This window comes from Schistocerca americana, chromosome 1 (assembly GCF_021461395.2).
Source record: "Schistocerca americana isolate TAMUIC-IGC-003095 chromosome 1, iqSchAmer2.1, whole genome shotgun sequence".
Lineage (NCBI taxonomy): Eukaryota > Metazoa > Arthropoda > Insecta > Orthoptera > Acrididae > Schistocerca > Schistocerca americana.
The window spans coordinates 929,237,649-929,265,213 of NC_060119.1; the positions used below are offsets into that span (position 1 = coordinate 929,237,649).

Consider the following 27,565-nt stretch of genomic DNA (forward strand, 5'->3'; position numbering starts at 1 on the left):
CTTCTGAAATGGGCAACATAAACACATACAATCACGTAAACGCCCCAGCAGCCAGAGACAGCAGTCGTGTGTGTGAGAGCTGCATTTGCGTGAATGTGTATGGTTATGTCATCTATTTCAGAAGGAGGTCTTCTGGCTAAAAGCTTACATGTCTAGTAATCTTTTTGTTGTGCCTGTCTGTGACTCAACATCTCCACTATGTGGTGAGTAGCAATCTACCCTTTTCATAATAATGTCATAAACTGAACAATCAATTCTCATCTAATTACATTTGTTTCTGAAATATGAGATGCAGCATTCTATAACTTACATTCTGTTAGACATGTGACAAGTCTGTTCTTACTCCAAAATCGTGGCTAAGTTTCATATACCAGGGAAAGTAGACTGGCAAAATTGCAGGAAGAAGCTTGCTGGAGAAGAAGAAAAACACTGTAAAGTGGAGCAGAGAGAGGCAGAGAGTATCACCAAAGGAAGGAAAGTAATGCAACATTGGCAGAAAAGGAAGAGTAATGCAAAAGGGCTGCATAAATGTCATTGACAATGAAAAAAACTTAAAAAGCAACAGCAAGACACAAATGTTTATTAAATTTCTCCTCAAGCAGTGGGGAAAGTGGTCTGCAGAGCTAAGAACGGATTGCCAAGTCATCCAATCAACATGCAATGGTACAGCAGCAAATTTACTGAAACTATTACAAAAACACAGTTTTTGGTGTAACATCATGCGAGGAGAGATCGGATAACATTGTAGGATATCTGTGATGTGATTACAACTTTCTATGTCCATGACAGTAGCAATTATCAATTTGAATCTAATACACATCTACATGATATCTCAGTTGTTATGCTTAATGTAGATGATGACATGAGGAGACTTATTTTATAAAAACTTACAATGGCATCTTTGTATGGCCAGATGGCAAAGACAAATACATTACAACTGATGATACTGATATATGCCTGTTTTATCTGAACCAACACCTGGCAGGAGGGATGAACTGATTTTTTCTGTCCTGTTTTCTGCGTATAATGTGTGTTTAATAGTTGGTTTAAGAATATTGTTCCCTTACTTGGCATTTAATGTCTTTTTATGAATGTAGCCTTGGAGATTAATTGTGGATCTCACTCCAACATTTTTTTGTGAAGTATAGACATCATCATGGGGTTGCCTAGTAAATTCATAGAATAAATAAGCCTGTACTATTATTTTATAGTGTGCTCATGGTACGTTTCAATCATTTTTAAACATCTATAGCAATCAAAAATTTTATGGACCAAGTGTCAAATGACTAATGAGCATTAGCAACAACAACAATATGGAATACATAGTAGACATATAGAAACTATGTGTCATTACCATATAATCATAATGAATGGTTAAGGATACCGGTAAAAATATTATACAACAAATGATTCGGGACTCAGAGAAAGGTAACTGAGTAGGCAGTATGGCCTAAGGTCAGAGAGATCCTGAACAGCAGATTTCACAGGGTAACAAAAGTAATATTGATCTATGGTCTGTAAGTTGCTCACTAAGTCACTACAAATTATAAATTTAATTGAGGGAGATCTATTTAATAAAACAGAGCTCTATTAATGGCTATCAGTTCCCCCATGAAAATCTACATATTTATGACTGCAAATGTTGTTCCTGAACAGCAGGAGATGTAAAAGCATATCCTGTCCTATCCACAGTCTTAGTGCTGTTAGTGTAAATGAGGGTAGCACCCTGATACTCCTGAAGAAACAAATGTTAACAGGTGCCAGAAAGATATGGGATTGAATGATATTTTAAGACCTTTAAATAGATTGGTCCCAACTCATGTCTGGATACTAACCATTGGGGGTGTATGGGAAAATGTGAGGAGCACATTTTAAGAAGATTAGGCAAAGGTCTTGGCAGACAATCTAAAGGTGCATTCAAAGGTGGGTGTTGGGGGTCAATAATCCTTGTATCCAAAAAGGATTAGCTGGATGATTAGGTTATAGTCAGTTCGTGATTGCATAAGTCAGCTGTAGTTGGTACTGTGAGAACTGGGGAAGGAAGATCCCCACTTCAGCAAAGAGACTGTACATGGGATTAGTCCAGAAGGTGCCCAAGGGCAGATGAACCCCACAATGATGGACTAGATCCAACAATTTCAATGCTGATGGTGTTGCTGAGACATAATCATGGAAATCATAGTCCAAACAGGATGAGACCTGGGCCCAGTAAATATGGAGTGCCACAATCTGCAGCCCAACACATGTTGGAGAGGAATCAGAGAGCTTTAAGCTTTTGCATGCAGGTAGGTTTTAGTTGGGGAATGTGGGGCAGTAATGTCCACTTTTTATCAAAGAGAAGTCCCAAAAACTGGTAGTTTGCGAAAATGTCCAAGTGCTGGGTACCCAAGTAGAGTTCTGGGCAGGCCATAGCTCGATGACAGAAATGCGTGACCGGTATTTTTGCATAAGAGAACTGGAAACAATGGGAAAGGGATGAAGCAGAGGCCCTTCAGATGCCTTGGAGTTGGCAGTCAGCCAAGGCTGCAGAGTGGGAACTATTCCAAATGAAAAGGTCAACATGGACTACACGGCTGATCAGTAGTCCACCAGAAGTCACTAGCCCATTGAAAGTGATAAGGAAAAGTGTGACACTCAGTAAGAAGCCCTGCAGCACCATTCCCTTGGACCCATTGGGAGCTGAGTGTGCATCAACTCTAAATAAGAATAACTGTTGAATAAAAACTGACAAATAAATCATGGCAGGGAGTCTCAAAAGAGCCGACAAGGAGTGTATGTAAAATGCAATTGTGCCATGCTGTGACGTATGCCTAATGCAGCAAAAAAAAAAAAAAAAGACTGCAAAAAAGTGTTGTCATTTAGAAAAAGCCTGTCTTGATTTCCATTTACAACTTAACCAACAACTTAACTGTGGATCGTCCCTCCCAAAACTCACATTGACGGAAGGGTAAAGGTCTCAATATTCGAGAACCCAGCATAATAGGAAGGTGACCATTCTTTCAAGCATTTTGCACAGCACATTTACGAGCTTAATCTGTCAGTAGTTGTCAACGGATGTTGGGCTTTTGCCTGGCTGAAGACTGAGATGACGATATTCTCTTACCATTGCGTAGGGACCTTCAAGCCAAATGCAGTTGAGATATTGGGTCACCGCTTATGAATAGAATCATGGCATGAAGCAGTTCCCAATCACTGAAAGCTTCATTATATAACTGGTTCTAAGGAGGAGATTTCTTGTTTATGGGTTTAAAAGGTTGCTAGGAAGGAAGAGGATGCCCCACTGTTGCAAAGTGTGATGTAAGATGTACAGCACGAACCAACGTGATGGCACAAAGACCACCATGAAGAAAACGACCCAGAACAGTTGTTGAGTTTTGGCGGCCCAAAAGACTTCAGAACTTGGCCCAAAGGGAGGAGACATAGTGTTTCCAGTATTCTCTCTTAGTGTGTTTAGATGGCAAATCTTAGTGCTAAGTTGTTAAAAAGTGAGAAGTGTGGTCTGTGAAAGCATCACTTGAGACACTACTGGGCTCTTTGGCATTGCTGAACAGCTGTTGCGCTGTCTTTGGTCTGTCATAGCACCAGCCAGTGGCAGAAGGGGCCTGTAGAAAGGGCAGCAGCAGTTCCAGCAGTGCAGGTGATCACACTGGAGAGGTCTCTCCCGATCTCATCGATGAAACTGGACGAGGGGGGATGAAGGTAGGGCGACCTGCTAGTTGGCTCATCAAAACACCCAATGCAGTTACTGGTCCATCACATGGTGACAAGGAAGTGGCAAGATCCCCAAAAAATTGTAACTATCACACAGATCATCGTGTAGCAATCATTCTAGAGAAACCATGAGACTGGGGAAGATCGTAAGGTCAATGGCTGAAGAAGTGCCATGGGCGGCACTGAAAGAGTAGGAGTACTGTGACTGAGGGGACACTGATCAAGAATGAAAGCCGGTCAATCGGAAGGTCACTGCCAGTTGAAGCAGTACTTCTGCAAAGGCAATGGTGCACATTAAAATCCACATGTAGAAAAAAAGGGGAAGAGAATTGCTTAGTTAAGGTGATCATCCTAATGCAAGCAAGTGGTCCGTCTGAAGATAAATTACATACATAGTGATCGCTGGGGTCGTTTGCACCCACATCACTACTGCTTCCAATGTGGTATGGAGAGGAGTCCAGTAACAGACGACATCCGTGCGAACCAACAGACTACTCCAGGTGCCATCTTGAGGGCCAGTACAGTTCTGACACACACGGTTATTTTGAAGCACTTGGGTTGTTCTTGTTCAGGCAACTGACAGTAATATCTTTTAAGGAACATTGGGGTTGGGGCATCCAGGTTAGGTGTGAAGGGGCCAAGAAAACAGGTCACACTCCAGAATCACTGTCTGTTACCAGTGGGGGTGGAATCACATCAATGACCACCAGTTCTAAGTCCAACTGTGTGTGTGTGTGTGTGTGTGTGTGTGTGTGTGTGTGGGAGGGGGGGGGGGGGGCTTCTATTGCCTGTAGTATCTCCAGACTAGCCTTCTCCTCGCATTTATTTTTCTTCTTTTTAACTGTTGCAGTCAAGATGCTTGGGAGGGCTCATTCACTGTGGGTGTAGGAATGGACAAAAAGCTGACAAGGACTGTCCACGATCCAGGGCTCCTTCAGCCATTGACTGATTTGCAAACACCAGAGGAGGGAGCTACTTCCCCACCTCAGTATGGAAAATCGTTCCTGAAGATGATGCCACAGGAACCATGAGAGACAAATGTGCCAGAAGATTTAGTTTTGAAAAAGTTGAGGTAGGAGGGTAATAGCTGTGATTTTTTGCATAACCTATCATCATGTTCACTGGATGCATGAGGTCATACTTTTTCCTTGCCTCAGTGTGCGACAGTGGTACACTGATTTATATTCTATTCTTTTTTAAATACTGGGCAACACAGTGAACGTGGTGGATGGTATTCTGTATAATTCGTTCACTAGGATACTCTTCTTGAAGTGTTCTTCCACAATTTTCACATTTTGTGTCTGCCGTGCAGCAGGATGACTGTGTCCAAAGCATAAGAATTTGGAAACATCTCATAAATTGTGGGATATAAGGTTTCATGTCATGACAAACATTTTCTGGTAGGACATTTCTTTCAGAAGCTAAGATGCAAGTATCTGTAGCTATTCGGTTATCTTACCTGTTAGCTCATAGCTCCTTGTTTGTGTTGAGTAAGGTCTCTGTGATAGGTAACTCCCTATGCCATATTTGTAGAGTAGTAGTCACTAGTACATCATATAGGACTTCACAAGTGTGAAGTGCTCGAGACTGTGCAGCAGGGCATTAACAGTTTTACGTTTTTTTTTTTTTGGGGGGGGGGGGGGGGGGGGGGGGGGGGGGAATGGATTTTTCCCTGTTTAAAATACACTTTTTTTGTATTGTGACAGTATACTTTTCTTCAGAACTATCAAAATTATCAATCCTTTGAATGATTAAGGTTTTATACACTGGCGTAGAGATTCATGGAAAAAAGTGCTTTTGTAAGCCTATCATAGTTCACATCAGGTGATCTCACCAGCGGTGACAGCAGATATCCACAGCATCAGACACATGATTTACTCAGCCAATAACAACATCACTGTTAAATACCGCAAACACACAAACAGAAAAAAAATTATGGTTTCAATTAACATAAATAGTGTAGCTACAAGAAAAGCTAAGCTTTCACATATAATATTGGTCCTCCTTTTGTGTGTGTCACACTGTAAAATACTCACTAAAATGCACTAGCAAAATTTTAAATAATGACATAAATGTCTGGTCCTCTGGATTCGAAATTCAAAGTGGTTAGACCTCAAAGTATTAAGTTTTACAAGAGAGTCAAATGTGATTTAAGAAATTTGTCACACTTTCTCATGAATATCATAATTCATCTTGTGTAAAATGAAATTTACTTTGAAAGTAATGCTTTTCAAACCACCATTTGGAATATTTTCCAGTGACCTATTAGAAATAGGTACATTTCGGCAGTTGCCAGAGTGCGCCAGAAAACAAGCGTTGCTGCACGCGTGCAACTACGAAGACATAAGAAGTCCCTATGTCCGTACGTATAAGCATTGATCTTCTTACATTATGTCATGAAAGAAACAGGATATCAGAGAATACTCCAAGACCAACAGAATTTCGTACACTGCACTGACAAGGGGAAGGCCTCAGACACGGCCAACCGATTTGGCTCAAATTTAGCAGGTCGCTTGTGTACAACCTAAAACGAAAGACTCGAAGATATTTTGGGTCAACACTCCTGCACTTTTGAGAAAATCACCCCTAAAAGTTATGACAAGCAAACAACTCAAAATTGGAGGGATCAATAGATAATTCATCATCACGTATGGGGTCCGCAAACACAAACTTTTCCAGAAATCGAGGAAAGAAACTTTTACAAATGCCGCTTCTGTACCCACATGGTAAACGCTTTTTGCCAACAGCGCCAATAGCGCAACGGCCAAGGTAAGTGGCTGGGAATCGGAAAACCCTGGTTCGAATCTTGAAGAAATCTAGTAGATGTTATTCTTTTCATTTGTATTTTTCCATATCTTAATTGATTGGGATAGGAGGGTTAATAAGGTAAGTAAATCAATAAGGAATGATAAAATAAGGTAGGCAAACTAATTTCCCAAACGCTGCGAATTCCTCACGAGGGATCACAGATAGCCAAGCATGTGACGCTTGTTTCCAGTGAGGCACGGGATAGAATGCACGCGGGGAGAGTTATGTTGTCCCGGTTGCCTCTTCGTCATATCATAGTTGTGAACTTGAAAGAGTGAAGGTGTCCTGCATGAGCCTTATAGAAGTCAATTGAAAAGATTTGTTTTCCGTCATTAGGCTGCCGCGAACCTCGCGGATACGTGTAGTGATTTTTCCATTGTTAATGTGCCCAATGAAAGACATTTTGTGAATGAATACGGTGTTCTTCTGTAAGTAAAATAAGACGAGTACTGTATGTAGTTTGTAGTAATTAGCTCGTCTGTTTATGCCGTAGTAACTAGTTATTGTTTGTTGTGTCATATCATTCAGGTGCATAATCTGAATAATGGAGGATGTACACCCTTCGACTAGCGCTGTAATATATACTTGGAAGCCTGTCGCAGACGATGGCAGCAGGAAGTTACCGACGCTGTGTTTTGGTTCATAAAACTGTTGGAAGACAGATGCATTATCAATGCACTACCAGAAGCAGGCAGTTCTGTTTCTCGGCGTTCCAGATTGATAGGAGCAGCTATCGTCGAGCGATTTTTGGTGCTGACAAACGAAATGACTTTTGTTGATATTGATGTACTGTAAAATGAAGACGAAGCAGAAGGTGTTTCAGTGGAAGATATCCCGACTAGTCAATCACAAAATAGTCATAACACTTTGGAAATCTCCGCGTCACTGGGAATATGTGCGAACTATGGCACTATACCACTTGAAGTAAAAGTAAAGGCGGTAGCGCTAGACAGTAATCATCCAAATTGGAACTTACAAACATAACGAGAATGTAACAACGAGAATACTTCAGGAATGGGTTGCAGGTGCAGTGCTTCAATATAGGGCCAACAAGGATTTTACGTTTGATGCATCATTATCTTGGGCAAGAAATTTCAAATCCGAGTATAAAATTCGTCAATAACACATCACTAAATACGTCTCTCATAAGGAGGTACAAAATATAGAAGATATACAGAAAGTGGCAGCTCTTTTCAGCACGCAAACGGCGTCACTTATGACCAGTTTTAATCGTGATTATGTGATAAACACTGATCTGACAGAATGCAAGTATCGGGTGAACATTCGATGCACGTTATCGCGTAAGGGAGAAAAACGAACCCTTGTCGCAGTTGGTAGTAAAAACAAACTAATGCATTTGTACACAGCGCAATATATCACAGGCTCTGGAAAAGTGTTGCGTAAGGTTTTCTTGTGTTTACAAGAAACGAATGTTAGATTTGGTCCTCGGGTTATAGAAGAGGTCAATCGTTTAACCGACTTGTTGAAAAATGTCTACATTTCCTACTCCAAATACAGGAAACTGACGAATGCAATTTACAGAACATTTCTTGAGAATGTTTAAAAACCATACGTTTCTGATAACAAGTTCTGTCTAATATTCGATTCCTGGAGTGGACACATTAATACTACGGTATATGACACGATTTTTATAGACGGCGAGGGTCAGCCGACGTGCACAGTAAAAGTAATACCACCAAACTGCACACCTGTGTGCCAGCCGTGTGATGCTTATTTCTATCGCCAGTTTAAAAACTTTATTTCCAGGCTTCAGAATTGCAGTGTGCTTCTGGAAACCCAGCGGGAATTGCACAACTGCACGGATGCAATAACTATTCACAGCATAATTAATAACCAACTTTCAGCACCGATTTTTCAGGCAATGATATAGTATGCATGGTACGCATCAAAATTAACTCCCGAAACAGACATATTTTTAAATGTAAACCAAGTTTGTTTTCCGCCAACTCTTTGGAAGGAACAGTGTAGCTGTTGAAAGATTGCATTCATTAGATGTTCTTGGTGCCGTGAGTACATTTGTTTCGAATGTTTATATCACAAGTACCATCCACTGAGTTGTTCGAAGAAAAGTGAGGACACGTAACAGTGACTGTAAGAGCCATTGTATAGTGACCTGGAGTAACATTTTAGTTGCTTAATATCCCAATAGGTTTGAGAAATTTATTTGCCTATCTTATTATCATCATTCCTTATTGGTTTACTTACCTTATTAACCCTCCTATCCCTATCAATTGAGATATGGAAAAGTACAAACGAAAAGAAGAATATCAGCTAGGTTTCTTCGAGATTCGAACCTGGGTTCTCCGATTCCCAGCCAGTTACCTTGGCCGTTGCGCTATCGGTGCTGTCGGCAAAAAGCGTTTACCATGTGGGTACAGAAGCGGCAGTTGTAAAAGTTTCTTACCTCGATTTCTGGAAAAGTATTAGTTTTCGGATCCCATACCTGATGACGAAAAATGCTCTATTTACAATTATCTATCGATCTCGCCAATTCTGAGTTGATTGCTCGTCATAAATTTTAGGGGTGATTTTCTCAAAAACGTGGGGGTGTTGACCCAAAATATCTTAGATTCCTTCATTTTAGGTTGTACACAAGCGACCTGCCAAATTTGAGCCAAATCGGTTGGCCGTGTCTGAGGCCTTCCCCTTATGAGATGCGTAATTAGACTTAAAGTGCACAATCATATGTCCCGATTCACAATGAAGTAGGCCCCAACCTGACATTCAAGCTTTTCAGTGTGGTTCTCAGGATGCAAATTTTCTTGGAGTACAAGTACTGTATTACATCTCATTTGGTTCTTTATTATGGCATAGTGCCACACATACCAGAAGATGAAAATGTGCACTTGAAATTCAGCGAACAGTTGAAACCAGCCAATAACATGGAATGAAATACTTTCTTTCAAATAAATTCAGCCTCTGCAGAAAAGATTGATAAAAGCCAAATTTCATTAGAAAACCAACAAAAATAACTTCATTGTTCTGCAAGGTGATTAATGCTTGACTGCTAAAATGTGGAAAAAAAATAAAATCAGAAAACTGAAACTAGTAACACATTTTAGCCTTCCATAATTATGTGAAACTATTTTAATTCACTTGATAGCTACCAGCCACAGAAATCTATTTAGTTTTCACTTGGCGTAAGAGCTGTAAATTAAGAGCAAATAGCAAAGTCCCTAAACATAAACACCAATCACATGGAGACTAGTCCCCCACTCCACTACAACTCAGACTGCTCTGTACATGCGTGAATCTGGTAGCCCAGGCACACCAGAAAATTTTTTCCAGGTACCTTGTATGGCTGCTTGTTGCTAATGCCGATCCACCAAACAGGCACTCTTCAAGTAGCCATACAGGACTCAAATGTGCATGCACATGAACCAACTGGCAACCGCTCAAGTGAACCTAATGTAAACAGTTGTGACCATACGCTCATCGTAAGCAGTTTGTTGTTAAGAAGTATTGCAGTCCTTGTCTTAAAGTCTTTGACACACTTTGCTGTTGGCAGACACTTGTGCATGCATTGTGTTTTGTTGTTGTAAGTGGAATATTTTCTTTCCAGCTTAAGTTTTATTTTTTTCTCCCTCTTGTTTATGTTTTATTGCTTTGGTATTATTATGCAGTAGTGGGGTACAGTGAAATTCTTTGTTAGATTATCAGTCAAAATTAAAAAATTTAAGTGAAAACTAAAACAATGAAAAATTTCCATAATTCTAAAAAATTCCCAGGTTTTTCCCAGTTTCTCCCAGACAAAAAAATTCCCGGGTTTTTCCCATATTTCCTTAGACTTATATATCTTGACACCAAGTACTGAGTTCTTTTGGCTGTCCCTTTTTCCAAGGAGTTGCCAGGAGGGGAAAGCAGTTGAATAGTAACTATCTGCATTAAAAATCTACATCTATCTGTTAAAACAGCCAGATCGAAGCAGCCATTATGTTGGTGGGTTTGATGGGTTCCACGTGGAAAACACCTGCCCTGATGTCACCTACTCTGATCACAGGCTTTCCCCAGGGGTGCCACTCAGCCACAGCAAAGGTCATCCGGCACCACAGTCATTGCCAGGAGTACCAATGCCCCAAATACACAGTCATCTACTGCGTTGCATGCTTAGGGAGCTAGCAGCTGAGGCAGCAGAAGTATGATCCCTGTGTTGTCAGGGGCATCTACCAAAAGAGTACGTAATGATGCAACCGCATCGGACTGCCTGCTGCATTGGCTTTTAAGTATATAAACCTACGCAAGTACTGTGCACTGAAGATCCTTAGCACTGTAGGCTGTTGCTATGTAACATGATCTTCCTCCATTCAGTCCACAGCACAGAAAAAATTTTTGAAATGGGGGTCAAACCCAAAAATGGCCAACAAATTCCTTCAGTAGAAAAACTGAAGTGAAATAAATGGATAAAAATGTAAACGAAAGAACGTAGAACCTAGAGACGTAGATGGGTCAACATCAAAGACTGGCAACACGAAAAAGAAAGTAACAGAAGTAAATATAGTTGATGATGAGGGAATTGCAGCACAGGAAAGGAAGTAGGTGCAATAGCTTGGGGTCCTGTGCTCGCCCCACACATATTCACGAAAGAGGCATGAGCTGCCTGAGGGAACTTTGCCTGCTTCTTGGTACCCGTTTTTCATTGTATAAGTTTATAATTACTCTCATTTCTGCTACTCCTCAATACTTTCATCTTTCTGCAATTTGCCCTCAAATAGTCTTTTTATGTCCTTCAGCTCTTCCTTGCTTTCACCAAGGATAGTAAGGTTATCAAAAAATCTTTTCACTGCATTGATATCCTTTCACCCTGAATTTTAAACCCACTCTTGAACCTTTCTTTTATTTACATCATTGTTTTTTCAGTGCACAGACTGAACAGTAGAAGAGAGTGACTACATCCCTGTCTTTCATCCCTTTTAATTTTAGCACTTGATTCTTGGTCTTCAATTCTTATTGTTTCTTCTTGGCTCTTAGACATATTGTGCATTACCTGGCTTTCCCTACAGCTTGTCTCCATTTTTCTGCAAATTTTGATCATCTTGCACCATTTTACATTGTCGATAAATCCCACATGCATGTGTTTATTGTTCTTAAGACTTGTTTCCATTATCAATCACAATGCCATATCTGTCTCTTGGATGCCTTTACCTAGCAAAAGCCAAACTGATCATCTAACAGAGCCTGTTTTCTTTTCCTTTCTTCTGTACATTATTCTTGTCAGCAACTTGAATGCATGAGACATTAAACTGATGGCACAATAGTTCTCGCACTTATCTGCCACTGCTCATATTTGGGACTGTGTGGATGATATTTTCTCGAAAGTCTGACAGTAAGTCTCATCTCAAATTCTACACATCAAGTTGAATAGCTGTTTGTATGCCATTTCACCCAACTGTTTTAGAAATTCTAATGGATGGTATCTGTGCCTCCTGCCTTATTCAAAACTTAAATCTCGCAAAGCTTTTTTAAATTCTGATTCTTATACTGGATACCCTATCTCTTCCCTACTGATTCCTGTTTCTTCTTCCAACACATCATCAGACAAGTCAACCGCCTCACAGAGGCCTTCAATACACTCCTTCCATCTATTCACTCTGTCCTCTACATGTAACAGCAGAATTCCTCTGGCATTCTTTATGTTAACACTTTTGCTTTTAATTTTGGTGCGGTTGTTTTAAGTTTTCTACATGCTACATCTGTCTGTCCTGACAACTATTTATTTTCAATTTTTTCGAAATTTTTCCTGCACTGATTTCGCCTTAGCTTGTCTCCACTTCACATTTATTTCATTCCTAAGTGCCTTATACTGCTATATTCCTGTCTTTTACTGAGTATTTTCGTACTTTCTTCTTTCTTTGATTAATTTAAATATTTATTCTGTCGACGAAGGTTTCTTTGCAGTTACCTTCCTTATACCTACAACTGTTTGTCCAACTTCTGTAGTTGTCCTTTTTAGAGATGTCCATTCCTCTTCAACTGAACTGATTGCTGTAGTACTCATTATCACAGCATCTATAACATATAGTGATTCGAGAATTTCTGTGTGAATTCTAGAGCCACTCAGCCCTCTACTGTCTCGAACAAACGATATTCTGGATATGAGCGTGGGATGGTAGAATCCTACCTACTGCGCATCACATGTTTGTGTGTGCAGGTTTAAAATCAGTTGCGGGAAGAAAGTAGACGCGGCGGACGAACAGCACCAACAAGTACCTATCGGACAATCCATAGATGTTTTAGTGAGTGTGTAAGGAAGAACCATGGAGTTTATACACAGCCCTGTGCTTATTGTGTCTTTGACTATTGTTATGAAAACAAAGACAGTCAAAAAAGAACTCTTGAAAACTCTTGACATAAGATTGCTATAGGCAAGACTTATTTTCTGATTCATGTAAAGAAAAGTTGTGGTATCTAAGCCAACTTTCTTTTAACCATAACTCAATTTGATTCTGACATTTGGCTGTACGAGAGACTTACAGGAAGTTACATATTTATGTGGAAAGTGAGAGTTTTATTGTGTATGGAGCATAAATACATCGTTAATTGATGAACAGTAAAGTTTGTATGTCTACTTATTTCATAAGTAGAATGAGTCTAAAAATAACTGTACCTAGCGTTATTTGACGGAGAATAAGTCAAGAGAGTTTCTAGCAGCTGGCTAGACAGTAAAGAAGAGTGGCTGCAAGTTCCAAGTAAGTCACCTCATAAAGAAGTGGAAGGTGGTTTGGGGGAATAAGCCGACATAACCCAGATTCACACTCACACTAAGTCGTTAGAAGCCCAAGAGAACTTCAAACAGACATTATCATTTCTCAGTACTTCAATTTCGCGCTTATTTCAACATTGATTCTCCCTGACAGCTCTCTTAAACTGCAGCCTACTCTTCATCTTTACTAAATTGTGGTCCAAGTCTACATCTGTTCCTAAATACACCTTACTATACAATACCTGACTCTGGAATGTGTCTCACCATGACAGACTCCAGTTGATATCTTGCCATCTCTACAGGTCTTTTCCACGTATACTTCCTCCTCTTGTGTGAACTACATATTCCCTATTCCCATATATTGGTTGCTTAACTCAATTAAGTCTTTCTCCTCTCATTCCCACTACCAAGCTCATATTTTCCCTCAACATTATCTAAAACTGCTTTCCCTGCCATAGCATTCCAATCCCCATGGTTTTAGGTTATATTCTCCATTTACATACTGAGTTTCCCATTCAACGTCCTCATATACACTTTCTCTCTTCGGGGAGCTGTTATAGAATCAGAAAATGTGAACAAACACTTCAAGTGCTTTTGATATGTTATTGTGTGCTGACAGTGCGTCTTTTTTTGTGCTGATTTGTCTAACATTTATTTTAACCCTCCCAGCAACTTCACGTTAATAAAAAAAATTTAAAATTGGAACTTACTTGTGACAACATTCCAGCAGTTTCTGGATGCAATAAATAGACCCGTCAGACATATAACAAATGTCTCTACAGGTTACCAGCACTTTTTCACTCTCAGCATACCATCCCGCATCACCAAGGAAGTTACCTGCAAAGTACGTTCTCATGTAAGAAAACTTGTAGCAAACACACTACTGACCCACTGAGCATGTATGTAAATTAATGTATAACATCAATCTAAATACTCCATTTTATTTATTTTTTTAAAATCCATATCTCTTTGAAATACACAGTTTGCTCTGGCTCCATCTATGAAATCACATCCAAAACAGCATCAAAATATTCAAAAGTAAGTTCATACGCATTTAGAAAATTCAGTGCAGTCACTGTGTGTTTATCTCATTAAGAAGAAGAATGTCATAGCCTGCATTACAATTTGAAGGCAACTAAACTGTACAGTTATGCAAATTTAATCTCTCTCTTGAAAGCTGCTGCCTGTGTGTGTGTGTGTGTGTGTGTGTGTGTGTGTGTGTGGTGCACAGGGCATTAACAACAGGGTTCATGTAGCAGCCACGAGTATTTCCATACACAATATTATAACTGTTTATTGGATGAATTTGGATGTCCCAGTTGTTACAAAACAACTGAAGATTTCATGTAAAACCCCCTTTTAATTTTTATTCTTAATATGACATTTCATAAATTCAGAAATATCTGCCATAAAATAAACAACTACCATGTTTTAACTAGTAACTGACTAATATTATCCACCAATGTAAATGGAGTAATGAAGTTTGAAATCATATTAATGGCAGTTTGTATTACTCATGATATTACGCAGTTAAAAAATTACTTTTCCGAAATCGGCATCTTCGGACCATGCGCCAATGGTTTTATCATCATAATTGACATCAGGTGTTGTACATCAATACTGTCAGTACACTTAAACAAACAAAGAGTCAAATGTGGTATTATGTTTTATAGTAACATATTGTGTGCTTTTCTGACTACTATATTAAAACAATGAGTCAAATGTGGTATTATGTTTTATAGTAACATATTGTGTGCTTTTCTGACTACTATATTAATGGGAAGTCATCATTAGTATACAGCAGGCCCTTGTTATTTTGAAATTGGATAAACTGAAAACTCCGGCTACCTGTGCTGTATTAGCTGTTCGATCCCTGTCAGATTACATCAAAATCTACTGCTCAAACCATATTTCAGATCATTCCTACAACAAACTAAAATTTGGTCCCCACATCACTTATTCCACTCTTTATTCTTCGTCTAACTGAATAAGTATGTACATATGTAGTGCTCTGCATTATGGTACTTTCTATTACGCATTTCGCATAATCTTTCCTCAATAATGTATTGTACTGTAACTTTGCAAGGATGGCCTGATTGCTTACTTACTGCTCACATGTCACTTCCACAGTGTAAGACGCAAGGGTGGGGGAAGAGAGGGTTTTGCCAACACACCGCACACAGACCGAAACACGCAACAATCCAGAGAGCTCTCTGATTTTTTTTTTTTTTTTTTTTTTTTTTTTTTTTTTTTTTTGGGGGGGGGGGGTGGGGGGGGGGGGTTAAGGGCGCTCAACTACTGAGGTCATTAGAGCACATAGAATCTAGTAAAACTCAAGGGGGGGGGGGGGGGACACCAGAAAGTTCTTACAAAGATGCAGATAAAATAAGTGAAGGAGTTAGATGTCTTTGGACACGCCAGTCAAAGTAATAAAACGAAGAACACGAGCAGCTGCTCGAGCGTCATCAGCTAAAATATCCTGTAAAGTAGATGGCAGAGACAGGACAACACGAGATTGACTAAAACGGGGACACGACAATAAAACATGGCGCACTATTAATGCATGACCACAAGGGCACTGCGGGGCTGGGTCACCGGAGAGCAGGTAGCGGTGGCTAAACCGGCAATGCCCAATCCGCAACCTGGTCAGAAGGACCTCTTCTCGCCGAGATGGTAGAGAGGAGGTTGTCCAAGCAGTTGGGAACGGTTTTACTGCCCGGAGCTTGTTTCCGTGAAGTGATGACCAAGTATCCCACCACACAAGACACAAGCCTCTTACAAACAACCCCACTAATGTCAGAGGACGGGACACAATGGGAGGCTGGCCGAGGCAGGAGGACTGCAGCCTTGGCTGCAGCATCAGCAGCCTCATTCCCAGGCACTCCTACATGTCCGGGAACCCACAGAAAGCTGACAGGAGAGCCATCAGCAGCAGAAGAATGGAGGGACTGCTGGATCCGTTGCACCAAGGGATGGACCGGATATGGAGCTCCAAGGCTCTGAAGAGCACTGAGTGAATCAGAGCAGAGTACATACGATGAATGGCGGTGGCGGCGGGCATACTGAACGGCCTGATGGAGAGCGAAAAGCTCGGCCGTAAAGCTGGAACACTGGTCGAGGAGCCGGTATTTAAAGGTGCCGGCCCCGACGACAAAGGCACAGCCGACACCATCGTCAGTTTTGGAGCCATCAGTGTAAATAAAGGTGTGACTGGCAAGTCGCGCACGAAGTTCGACAAACCGTGAGCAATACACTGCAGCCGGAGAACCCTCCTTCGGGAGCGAGCTGAGGTCGAGATAGATATGAACCGGAGCCTGGAGCCACGGTGGTGTCGGGCTCTCACCCTCTCTGAAGGTGGTAGGGAGGGCAAAATCCAATTGTCGAAGCAGGCGACGAAAGCGGACTCCAGGGGGTAGCAGGGCAGACACATACAACCCATACTGACGGTCGAGAGAATCAGCGAAGAAGGACTGATAAGAGGGGTGGTCGGGCAGTGAAAACAGCCGGCAGGCATACCGACAAAGCAGTACGTCGCGCCGGTAGCTCAATGGTAATTCGGCAGCTTCAGCATAAAGACTCTCGACGGGACTAGTGTAGAATGCTCCGGTCGCAAGACGTAACTCCCAATGGTGGATGGAGTTGAGACGGCGTAAGAGGGATGGCCGAGCAGGCGAGTAGACGAGGCTCCCATAATCCAGCTTTGATCGGACTATGGACCGATACAAGCAAAGCAGGACAGTGCGATCCGCTCCCCAAGACGAACCACTAAGAACTCTGAGGACATTAAGGGAACGTGTACAACGGGCAGCCAAATAAGAGACGAGCAAAGACCAACAAAGTTTCCTGTCCAGTGTGAGCCCTAGAAACTTAGTTGTTTCCACGAATGGGAGAACAACGGGACCGAGATGTAAGGATGGCGGAAGGAACGCTTTATATCGCCAAAAGTTGATGCAAACCATCTTCTCTTCAGAGAACCAGAAGCCATTTGCCACACTCCATGAGTATAGGCTGTCTAGACAACGATGAAGGCAGCGCTCCAGGAGGCATGTTCTCTGGGCACTGCAGTAGATCGCGAAGTCATCGACAAAAAAAGAGCCTGAGACATTAGGTGGAATGCAATCCATAATTGTATTGATCGCTATGGCAAAAAGGGCTACGCTCAAGACGGAGCCCTGAGGCACTCCGTTCTCCTGGAGGAAGACGTCGGACAATACGGAACCCACACGTACCCTAAACTTTCGATCTGTTAAAAAGGAATCAATAAAAAGGGGCAGGCGACCGCGTAGACCCCACCTGTGCATAGTACGGAGGATACCTCCTCTCCAACAGGTATCATAAGCCTTCTCCAAATCAAAGAACACGGCTACCATTTGGCGCTTTCACATAAAGTTGTTCATGATGAATGTCGACAAGGTCACAAGGTGGTCAACAGCGGAGCGGCGGCGACGAAAGCCGCATTGAACATTGGTAAGTAGCCGTCGAGATTCACGAATCCAAACCAACCGAGCGTTAACCATGCGCTCCATCACCTTACAGACACAGCTTGTAAGAGAAATGGGGCGGTAACTAGAAGGAAGGTGTCTATCCTTCCCGGGTTTGGGTATAGGAACAACGACGGCGTCACGAAAAAGCGGCCGAAGGCGTTGGAGACATCCACAGGATCAACAAGGACCTCATTACCTGAAGTCAGGCCAGGTACCGAGGAGTTGGCCTTAATGCCCGACAGCCAGCGCAGGCCACCCCAGACGACAGAAGAGGGAGTAAAACTGTTAAAGGAGCTGGTGAAAGAGGCCCAACAAGCTTTTTTGCTGTCTTTGATGACTCTACGGCATTGCGCTCGGAGTCGTTTGTATCCAATACAATTCGCCAACGTAGGATGGCGGCGAAAGGTGCGTAAAGCACGTCGTCGAGCACGGATAGCGCCTCTACAAGCCTCATTCCACCAGGGGACGGAAACGCGACGTGAAGAAGAGGTAGTACGAGGAATGGAACGTTCGGCAGCATGGATGATAACAGCCGTGAGGTATTCGACCTGACTGTCACAACTGAGAAAATCGTGGTCCGGAAAGGTTGCCAGGGAGGAGTAAAGTCCCCAGTCAGCTTTCGGTATGTTCCAGCTCGAAGGATGTGGGGATGGGGTGTGGTGCAGGAGAGGAACGACACAGGTGAAGTGGTCGCTCGAATACGTGCCAGAAAGGACATACCACTCGAACCGACGGGCAAGAGTGGTAGAACAGATCGAGAGGTCCAAGTGGGAGTAGGTATGAGTAGAGTCTGAGAGGAAAGTCGGGGCGCCAGTATTGAGGCAGACAAGATTGAGATGGTTGAAGACATCTGCCAAGAGAGAGCCTCTCTGACAGGATGCAGGAGAGCCCCAAAGGGGATGATGGGCATTGAAGTCGCCAAACAATAAAAACGGCGGAGGAAGCTGAACAATCAGGTGCATCATGTCAGCCCAACTAACTGCGGATGACGATGGAGTGTAGACGGTACAAACGGAAAAAGTAAAGGCAGAAAGAGTAATACGGACAGCTATTGCTTGGAGTGGGGTGGTCAATGGGATGGGATGGTAATAGACATTGTCCCGAACGAGCAACATGACCCCACCATGAGATGGAATACCATCCACAGGGGTAAGGTCAGACTGCTCCGAGGTATAGTGGGGAAAAGCAAGACGGTCAGTTGGGCGCAACTTGGTTTCCTGGAGACCAAGGACGAGCGGACAGTGCAGGCGGAGGAGCAGTTGTAATTCCTCCCGATTAGATCGAATACCTCTTATGTTCAAATGTAACAAATCCATCACTAGTCAGAAAAAAGGGGGAACGAAACGGGTGAAGAGCTGGTCACCTCGACGGCCACGGAGGCCAGGTTTCGAGGGAACAACGCTACAACCGGCGGGAGGCGAATCCTGTTCCATCGAGTCTTCGCCAGCTGCGGCCACTTTCCCAGGTTGCGTAGGAGGGGCGGCAGCATCATTCGCCGACGAGAGCCCAGCTGAGCGCCTGGCAGCAGAGCGTCCCGGCGAAACTGAGGACGACCGGGAGCAGCGACTCACGGATGGAGCGTCAGACGAAACGCGCCGGGGTGGAGAGGGGGATTAAGACTTCTTGGAGGCCTTCTGGGAAGTCCGATGAGGTACGGGGATGGTGGGCTGGACCCAAAGAAGGTCCTCGGAAGCCGGGGTCCGGAACGTTTCCCCGATGGACGCCTGAGAAGAGGATCACTTCTCAGGCGGCGGAGGGGGAGGAGGAGGAAGGGTGGCCCCTGGGGCAGAGGGGGCAGGGGCCGCGAGGGAGGAGGATTTGGAAGGGAGGGATTTCGGAGGCGGAGGCACAGACCCCGGATGGGGTGAGGAGATGGAGGGGGGACAGGATACGGGTGAGCATACTGTGGAAGGAGTGGACACGACTGAGGCAAACGAAGTTGTCAATGTCACGGGATGGAGGCGGTCATACTTCTTCCTGGCCTCAGAATAAGACAGGCGATCCAAAGTTTTTAATTCTTGAATCTTCTTCTCCATCTGATACGTGGGGCAGTCTAAAGATCTAGGCGAGTGGATGCCAGGACAATTGACGCACCGAGGTGGTGGGGTGCAAGTATGTTCCTCACGAAGAGGACGTCCACAATCGCCACAAAGGGGCTCAGCCTCACACCGTGACGACATGTGCCCAAAGCGCAAACACCGAAAGCAGCGCACGTCGCACTGGTAGCACATCACCTTTACCTTCTCCAGGAGAACGTCCCCCTCGAAGGCAAGGATAAAGGCCCCGGTGTCGATGCGACGGTCTTTGGGGCCGCGCTGGACGCACCGGACGAAATGCACGCCTCAGCGCTCCAGGTTGGCCCTGAGCTCCTCATCAGATTGCAGCAGGAGGTCCCGATGAAAAACAACCCCCTGCGTCCTATTCAGTGCCAGATGCGGGACAATGGACACTGGAATGTCCCCTAGTCGGTCGCACGCCTGGAGCGCCGCCGACTGGGTGGCGGAGGTGGTCTTTATAAGAATGGACCCCGAACGCATTTTACTGAGAGCCTCGATTTCCCCGAAGATGTCCTCGATGTGCTGGACAAAGAACATGGGCTTGTAGGTGGCGAACATCCCCCCATCGGTCCAAGAACAGACTAAATAGCGGGGGATGTACTTCGCCCCAAGCCGGCGGGCCTGTCCTTCCTCCCAGGGAGTGGCCAAGGGGGAAAGGGCAGGAGAACCAGAACCAGAGACAGTACCTTTCTTTTTAAAAGACTCGGCCGCAGAGCGACCCGATACATGTTGACGTTTCATCTGCGAAACGTCCGCCCCGATATCACATATCTTACATATGGTCAACAGTAGAGAGAAAACAAACACAAGTTGCAGAATGCTTTCAGACCCCGAATCTACCATCTCGTCAATAATAAGATCAAGGCAGAAAATAGAGGCAAGTCTCCAAAGCTGTTCATTTAGCCACAATAGCAACTGCATGAGGCCAGCCAAACACAAAGAAGTGGAGAAGTCACTGATTGGTTCCAACCCATGCACTGACTACAAATTCCACTGTTCAGCTCCATGCTTCCACAAAAGCCTTGTGATATCATACAGAAAAATGAAATTTCCGCATTTCTGTTTTCTGAGCGCTGGCTGTGGCATATGGCAAGAGGTATAAAATCCGTGCAGTCACTATCTGTGTGGAGGCACAAATAGAAAACGAGGAAGATATGCCAATGAGTGAGTGTGGGAATTTCAATCCAAGCTCTCTCATTTGTATCACCCAAGAGACGTGTTTGATATGGATGAAACCAACATTTTCTATACCTTGATGTCTGAAAAAGCATTAAACATCAAGGGCAAAAAATGTCATGGAGAAAAATGCAGCAATGAGAGACTGATGGTGGTCTTGTGTAGTAATTCAGATGGTTCTGAGACGTTCAAGCCATTAGTGACGGGAAAGTACAGAAATCCACATTGTTTTAGAAATGTCAACCAATTCAACCTCCCATGCCACTACGAGAATAACAAAAAAAGGCTTGGATGACCAAATATCTCCTCTGTGGCTGACTCTTGAAGGTTCCATAACAAATGGCTGCAATGAAGAGAGATATTTTGCTAACTTTGGGCCACTGCTCAATACATCTGTTTGATGACCTGGAACTTCCTAACATCGTCTTCTTACCAACTAACATCAAGAGCCATCTGCAACCATTGAATCAAGGAATAATATCCTCAATGAAGCACAATTACAGACACTGACTACTTATGGCTACCATCAATGCAATCAAACTGCAAGAAACAGCCTGACAATAGAATGTACTGCCAGCTATCTGTAACATGTCTGCTGCTTGGGATGAAGTTACAACAGGCAATATAACTAACTGTTTTCAGAAGGCCTGGACAGCAACTGATAATGCCACTGAAACTGAAGAATAAACTGATGACCCAACATCTGAACTTAGGTGACAAAACTTCTGTTTCTCATGCTGCTCTTCCACAGGCACCAAGTTGGTGCCCTGAGAATGGAAGAATAGAAGCACTCAGACAACAGCTGTACTCCTGAAGAGTCAATCATCATTTCTGCTGACGGTGCAGAAGAGAATGATAATGCTTTATTGTCACCTTCCAAGGAGGAACATGAAGATATGACACCAACACCTTGCACCGAACATGCACCTGCAACTGCTGTTCTTTAGAGATTTCCTGCCACTTCTGACGTCATAGCATTTCAGGCTGCTCTCAATGTGGTATCTTCAGACAGTGCCATAACATTACGATGAACTGTCCAACAAAAATTAATACTTTGTTTTTCCAAATTGACATTTCAAAGCAAAATGTGTAATGGATAAGGACACTTCTGATTAAAACTTAAAGAGGTAAAGAATAGTATACTGAAGTGTTTCTTAAAGTTTATCATTCGTCATGTTACACAATGCCCTAATTTGATTGACACAAATATTGTTCTACAATATGTGTGTAAGTCTTTGACAATATGTATATATACTTCCTAAATTAAACATATTTCAGAAATACTGCTGTATAGTGGTGTCTTCTGGGCATAAACAGGTGTGACAGTTCTTCACCACAGTAAACACTTGTGTGGTTGTATTTTCCTAGTGTTTGGTGCCTCAGCAATGGGAATTTCCTCGTGTGTACTATCCTGTTTTGTCATTTGTATTAGCTAATACTGGGATTGATTCATCTTCCTGCCATCTAAACACGAGGGTTGGAACTTAAATAGTGGCAACTATTTATTCACAACTGGTACAAAAGAGTTACATGTTTGCACCTGTTACTGCCCTTCAAAGTAGTCACCAGCATTGTGTAGAACCTGTTGCCAGTGATGTAGAAGGCATAGTATACCATTAGCAGAGCCTGTTCTGTTGATGGTGTGAATGGAGCAGTCTAAAGTTATGGTGATTCTCGTGTACGACTGCAATGGTGTTATCCTAATGCATTATGTTCCTCCACGGCAGACCGTCAATGCACAGTATTACTGTTCTTTTTTGGAGCATCATTTGTGACCAGCTTTGTGAAAGAAGCGGCGACATTATCTGCGCAACCCACCCATCATTTTGCATGACAATGCGGAGGCACATACAGTGCAAGCTGTGGTTTCTCTGATCGATCGATGGGACTGGGAAGCACTCTCCCATCCACCATACTCCCCAGACCTAAGTCCTTGTGACTTTGATTTGATTCCAAAGATGAAGGAACCAATTTGTAGCATTCGCTTCAGAACTGTTCCTGAGATTCGACAGGCAGTAGATTGCTCCATTCACACCATCAACAGAACAGGCTCTGCTAACGGTAATACTAAGCCTTCCAGATTGCTGGCAACGGGTTCTACACAATGCTAGTGACTACTTCGAAGGACAGTAACAGGTGCAAATATGTAACTCTTTTGTATCGGTTGTGAATAAATAGTTTCCACTATTTAAGTTCCAACCCTCGCACAAACTTTTCTACAAGTGCATCGTATACAACTCTGACAGGATCTTCTCTCATACTTTGCTAATCTCACGCTCTTGCTCATGGTCTTCATAGGTTTGTATGAAGGATTCCCTCCCCCCCCCCCCCCCCCCCCCCCACATAATTCAGCATCAGTTCAGTCAGCCACTCTACAGATGTTCAACAGGACAGCTTTTTACAATATTAAATTCTGGTGTGCACCACTTCACCTGATGTTCTTTGATGACACCTCTGACTTGTCTCAATTTTATGATACATGGTGTACAATACAGCCACAATTTCATACATTCAGTACTTATGGTGAACTGAGAGCCTGATAACACAGCAACTGGATCTGTGCGACTGTTCATAATTGACAATATAAGGAAAATTATAGATTGCTGCTCACCGTAAAGATGGCACATTGAGTTACGCAGAGGTACAACAGAAAGACTTGTTACACATTCAGCTTTCGGCAAAAGCCTTCTTCAGAAAAGGAAACACACACATATTCATTCACATAAGCAATCACACCACATGTACAATGACCTCCATCTCTGGCAGCTCGGACTATAACCCAACTGTCACATGGAGCAAAAGCAGCAATATCAGGATATGGGAGAGGGGGGGGGGGGGGGGGGGGGGGGAGTGTGGTGTCTGGCGGAGTGTGCAGGGATTAGATAGAGGCACGAAAAGACTATCACCAAATGCAGCAACAGGAGAGGAGAAGGGACTGGGAAATATGGGCAGGTGCATTGGCAGAGGGTACTACACAATGAAGGTGAGGGGACGTGAATAGAAAGGAGGTGATAGGACCAGGGGGGGTGGCTTCTGCCAACATACCTGCCCACCTTTCCCTTCCCCACTCCTCTTCTTTTCCACTCCATCTCCTCCCCCCCTCTCCCCCAACTCCTTGTAATAAACAGCCTCCCGTCACTGCACCTGGTGGCAGACTTCTCATCGCACCTCCATACAGTCACTGCACATTCCGCTACACACAGTGCCCTTCTCTCCCACACCCATACCCTGCCACCCCTTCGCCTCCGACCACACTCCACATTGCTACTTTTCTTCCCTGTTACAGTTGCATTCAGGTCCCAGCGGCTGGGAATGGCAATCAGGTCATGAGAGGTGTTTGCTTGCTTGTTTGAATGAAATGTGTATGTGTGTGTTAAATTTTCTGAGGAAGACTTTGGCTGAAAGCTAAATGCATAACATTCTTTCTCTTGTGCCTGTCTGCACCTCAACGTGTCATCTTTACAGTGAGTAGCAATCTATAATATTCCTTATGTTGTTGATATTCCAGGCTCGAGTTTCCACTGTTTGGTTCACATTCGGTTAATTTTTTGGCGAACAAACAAATTATGCACTCAAAAACGAATATGTATCTAGTACATTTTATTCAAATCCTTTTTCTTGTTAAACTAAGGGAAAATTGTCGCAACAAAATTTGCAGATAATTTGAAGAGAGACTTTGCATAATCATTGCTTCCTGACCCACCTGGTGCATATATATGCATTCTCTGCAAAGTGCAAAGGTCATGGCAGAGGATACTTCTCCTTGTCTCTCACTAGGGCTTCTTTGCACTCTATTTCCATATGGTGTGAGAAAAGAATAACTGCTTAAATTCCTCTGTACACTGTAATCAGTCTAATCTTGTATTCACAATCTGATCTTCATTTATGATATTTCTATATGCTATGCAAAAAGCTCTGTCAGAAAGGCAATTTGCATAATCCAAGACATATTAGTTCAGGAACAATGGTCTGCAAATTTGAGAATATTTTCACAATTTTACTGTCCAAAAGATAAGTGGCCTTGTGAAAAAACAGGTCTAGTATTTATATTAGGAAACACATGGAGCCTGGAACTTCATAAATAATTTCACACAGTCCCCTTAGGTACATTCTGCACAAACTGAAGGGCAACCTCAGACTGTTTTGACACTTGACATGGAATAACCCAATTATACCAAAATGTTTCATAAATAAAAGCAATTAATTCAATGTATTACAGCTTCAAGGTTAAACACTTCTTTGATGAAGTCACACACATATGATATAATTCAAGTGTACAATGATACATCCTTCAGCTCTTGATAATTGCAACTAGCAATAGGTATCGAAGGTCAAGCTATTGATCACTCAGTAATTTTGTTCAATCCGATAAAGCTTGAAAACAAATAGCCATTTATCAGTAATGCGCTTATTTTAGTCTAGTTACACGCGAGTGTTCAATGAAGATCAGTGACACTTTACATAGAAATGAAATCAACAATGACCAACCATCAGTATCTCGGATATCTCCCCCCCCCCCTCCCCCCCCCCACACCAAACTGCAGTGGTTGTCACTTGCTTAAGCGACAGATGTAACACCTGACACTTGTAAAATCTTTGTCTCAAACTAGGCTAATACTGGTGTGTCCACACATTTTAAAACATGAAAACAAAGCACAAAATTCTCTTACATCACCCTAATCAATTAAAACCATTTGTCAAGTTCTCTAAGTCCTTAAATTCTACAATGACTACATATGGTAGCCATCATACAGGAATTATTTTCATTTTTCCTCCATCCCCCCCCATTTGTGAGCGTTCAAGTTAAATATTGCATATTTATACAATTGGTTTGGGTAGGCCTACACCTTGGTTAATACACACAGTGAGGAGCCCTTTCCCTTTTGTTAAAATGCAAACTTCAATCCCTTGCCCCCCAAAACAGGTATTATAAAATCATTAAAATTTACATACAGGAAGAAAATTATCTAGGAACAAAAGTTTCCATAAACGTAGCACTGTAACTGAAAAGCAAATTACAAAATTTGTTAAGTCTCCAAGAGCATAATTATTGACATACTCCATTATCAACGACGCAACATTCAAACTTTCTAAGTATCAAAGAAACCTGTGTCTATAAGACACGAGTTACAGTCTCCAGCAACACAGCTCCAAAACGTGCAACAACCCCTTTTACGCAACAAGACAGAGCATTGTACCCAATCAGCTTGCTATCTAGATTTCTTTAAGTTTTAGTCCTTATGATTCTATCACCTTGATGAAAGTAAAACATCCCAGTACAAACTAGTAGCAGAATAATGTAAACAAATACATACCTAATCTGAGACCTAGATCAATCACATTTTCTCGAGATGAAGGATCTAACTGGACACTGTTACATTTACGGATATAAGCAGCAGTTAAGTCTTTTGTAATCCTCCTACTGTGGTCCATCAGAGCCTGCAAAATGCCAATTACTTTGTAAGTTATCCACAAAACAAAAACATTTTTCGTCAAGGAACATTATAATAATAACAGGCACCCACCTGGAAACTTCTTAGCAGCTGCAGTCTTTTATTCGAAACTTTTAACATTGTTGAAAACACATCGATATCCGTGAACTCGAGATTCAGTAAACAGAGTGTTTGATCTTGGTATAACTGTGTAACAAAAAAAGCCAAATTACTGGCCACAATTCATCATTGCCTACAGAAGGCACAATACATATTACGCCTAAAACGATCTGTCATTCAGTTTGGAGTAATGGGTAACTGTTGGTACGATATAATCATACATACCTTGTAATATAAATCAAACAGAAGGCTGGCAGGCAATGAACGTATTTCATCTTTAAAAGTAGAATAATTATTTACAACAGCAGCTACACCGAGTTTATAAAGCGATTCAGCTGTCTTATAAACGTGTCGCTTGTCTGCGGCTGAATCCCCTACATTTTCTGCGGCCATTGTTTACCTACATCGACGGACGCCTATCAACACAGAATTCAACATCCAGACCCACAGCTGATGGCCATCACTGACATCAACCAGACGAAACTGAAAACAAGTCAAGCAAGATCTCTGACTGTTCTTTATTGTCCGCAAATGGATGCAGTTAAAACAGCGCAAGGACACTGTTGTTTGGTGAAAATTTTACATCGAAACTATTGATTCACACGATGAGATGCGAAATAAGCAAATACACTGCAATAATCATATGGCAAAACGTTTTCTTCATTCCTCTGTAAACAAGGAAATGGAAATACTTACGAGTTCTAGCAACAAAGAATATATCACTATATTCATAACAATTGTACATGTTCTCTTTAGCGGGCAACACTGAAGCTGTTTAATTCGTTTTAGTATTATCGAGAAAACGAACACTGCTTTCATAACGCAATTTAACTTAAATCTTTTTTTTAATCTAGTTCGGTGAACAGTGCAATGAAGTATCTGAGAGCAGTCTTTAAAAATAACTTCAGTAAAATGGAAATGACACGTCTCCCAAAGAGGTACCATCCATCATAAAATCCTTAGGATCTTGAGTATTCCAGTGGGTATGACATGTTCCACACCCACGAGAATCATCTCACTTTTTGGGTCTGTGGAACGAGATCTGAATCTATTGTA

At 42.5% G+C, this 27,565-nt stretch overlaps 1 protein-coding gene across 1 annotated transcript in view; it reads right to left on the reverse strand.

The window, feature by feature from the left end:
- Window positions 1–27,333, reverse strand: part of LOC124615344 (amyloid protein-binding protein 2) — a 133,691-nt gene extending 106,358 nt beyond the window's left edge. The window contains exons 1-5 of the mRNA XM_047143154.1: window positions 27,206–27,333; window positions 26,735–26,992; window positions 26,483–26,596; window positions 26,273–26,396; window positions 13,951–14,077 (exon numbers count right to left, since the gene is read on the reverse strand). Coding sequence (XP_046999110.1) covers window positions 13,951–14,077; window positions 26,273–26,396; window positions 26,483–26,596; window positions 26,735–26,902 — 533 coding nt within the window. The 5' untranslated portion in view covers window positions 26,903–26,992; window positions 27,206–27,333. The remainder of the gene's footprint in view (window positions 1–13,950; window positions 14,078–26,272; window positions 26,397–26,482; window positions 26,597–26,734; window positions 26,993–27,205) is intronic.
- Window positions 27,334–27,565: the final 232 nt, after the last annotated feature.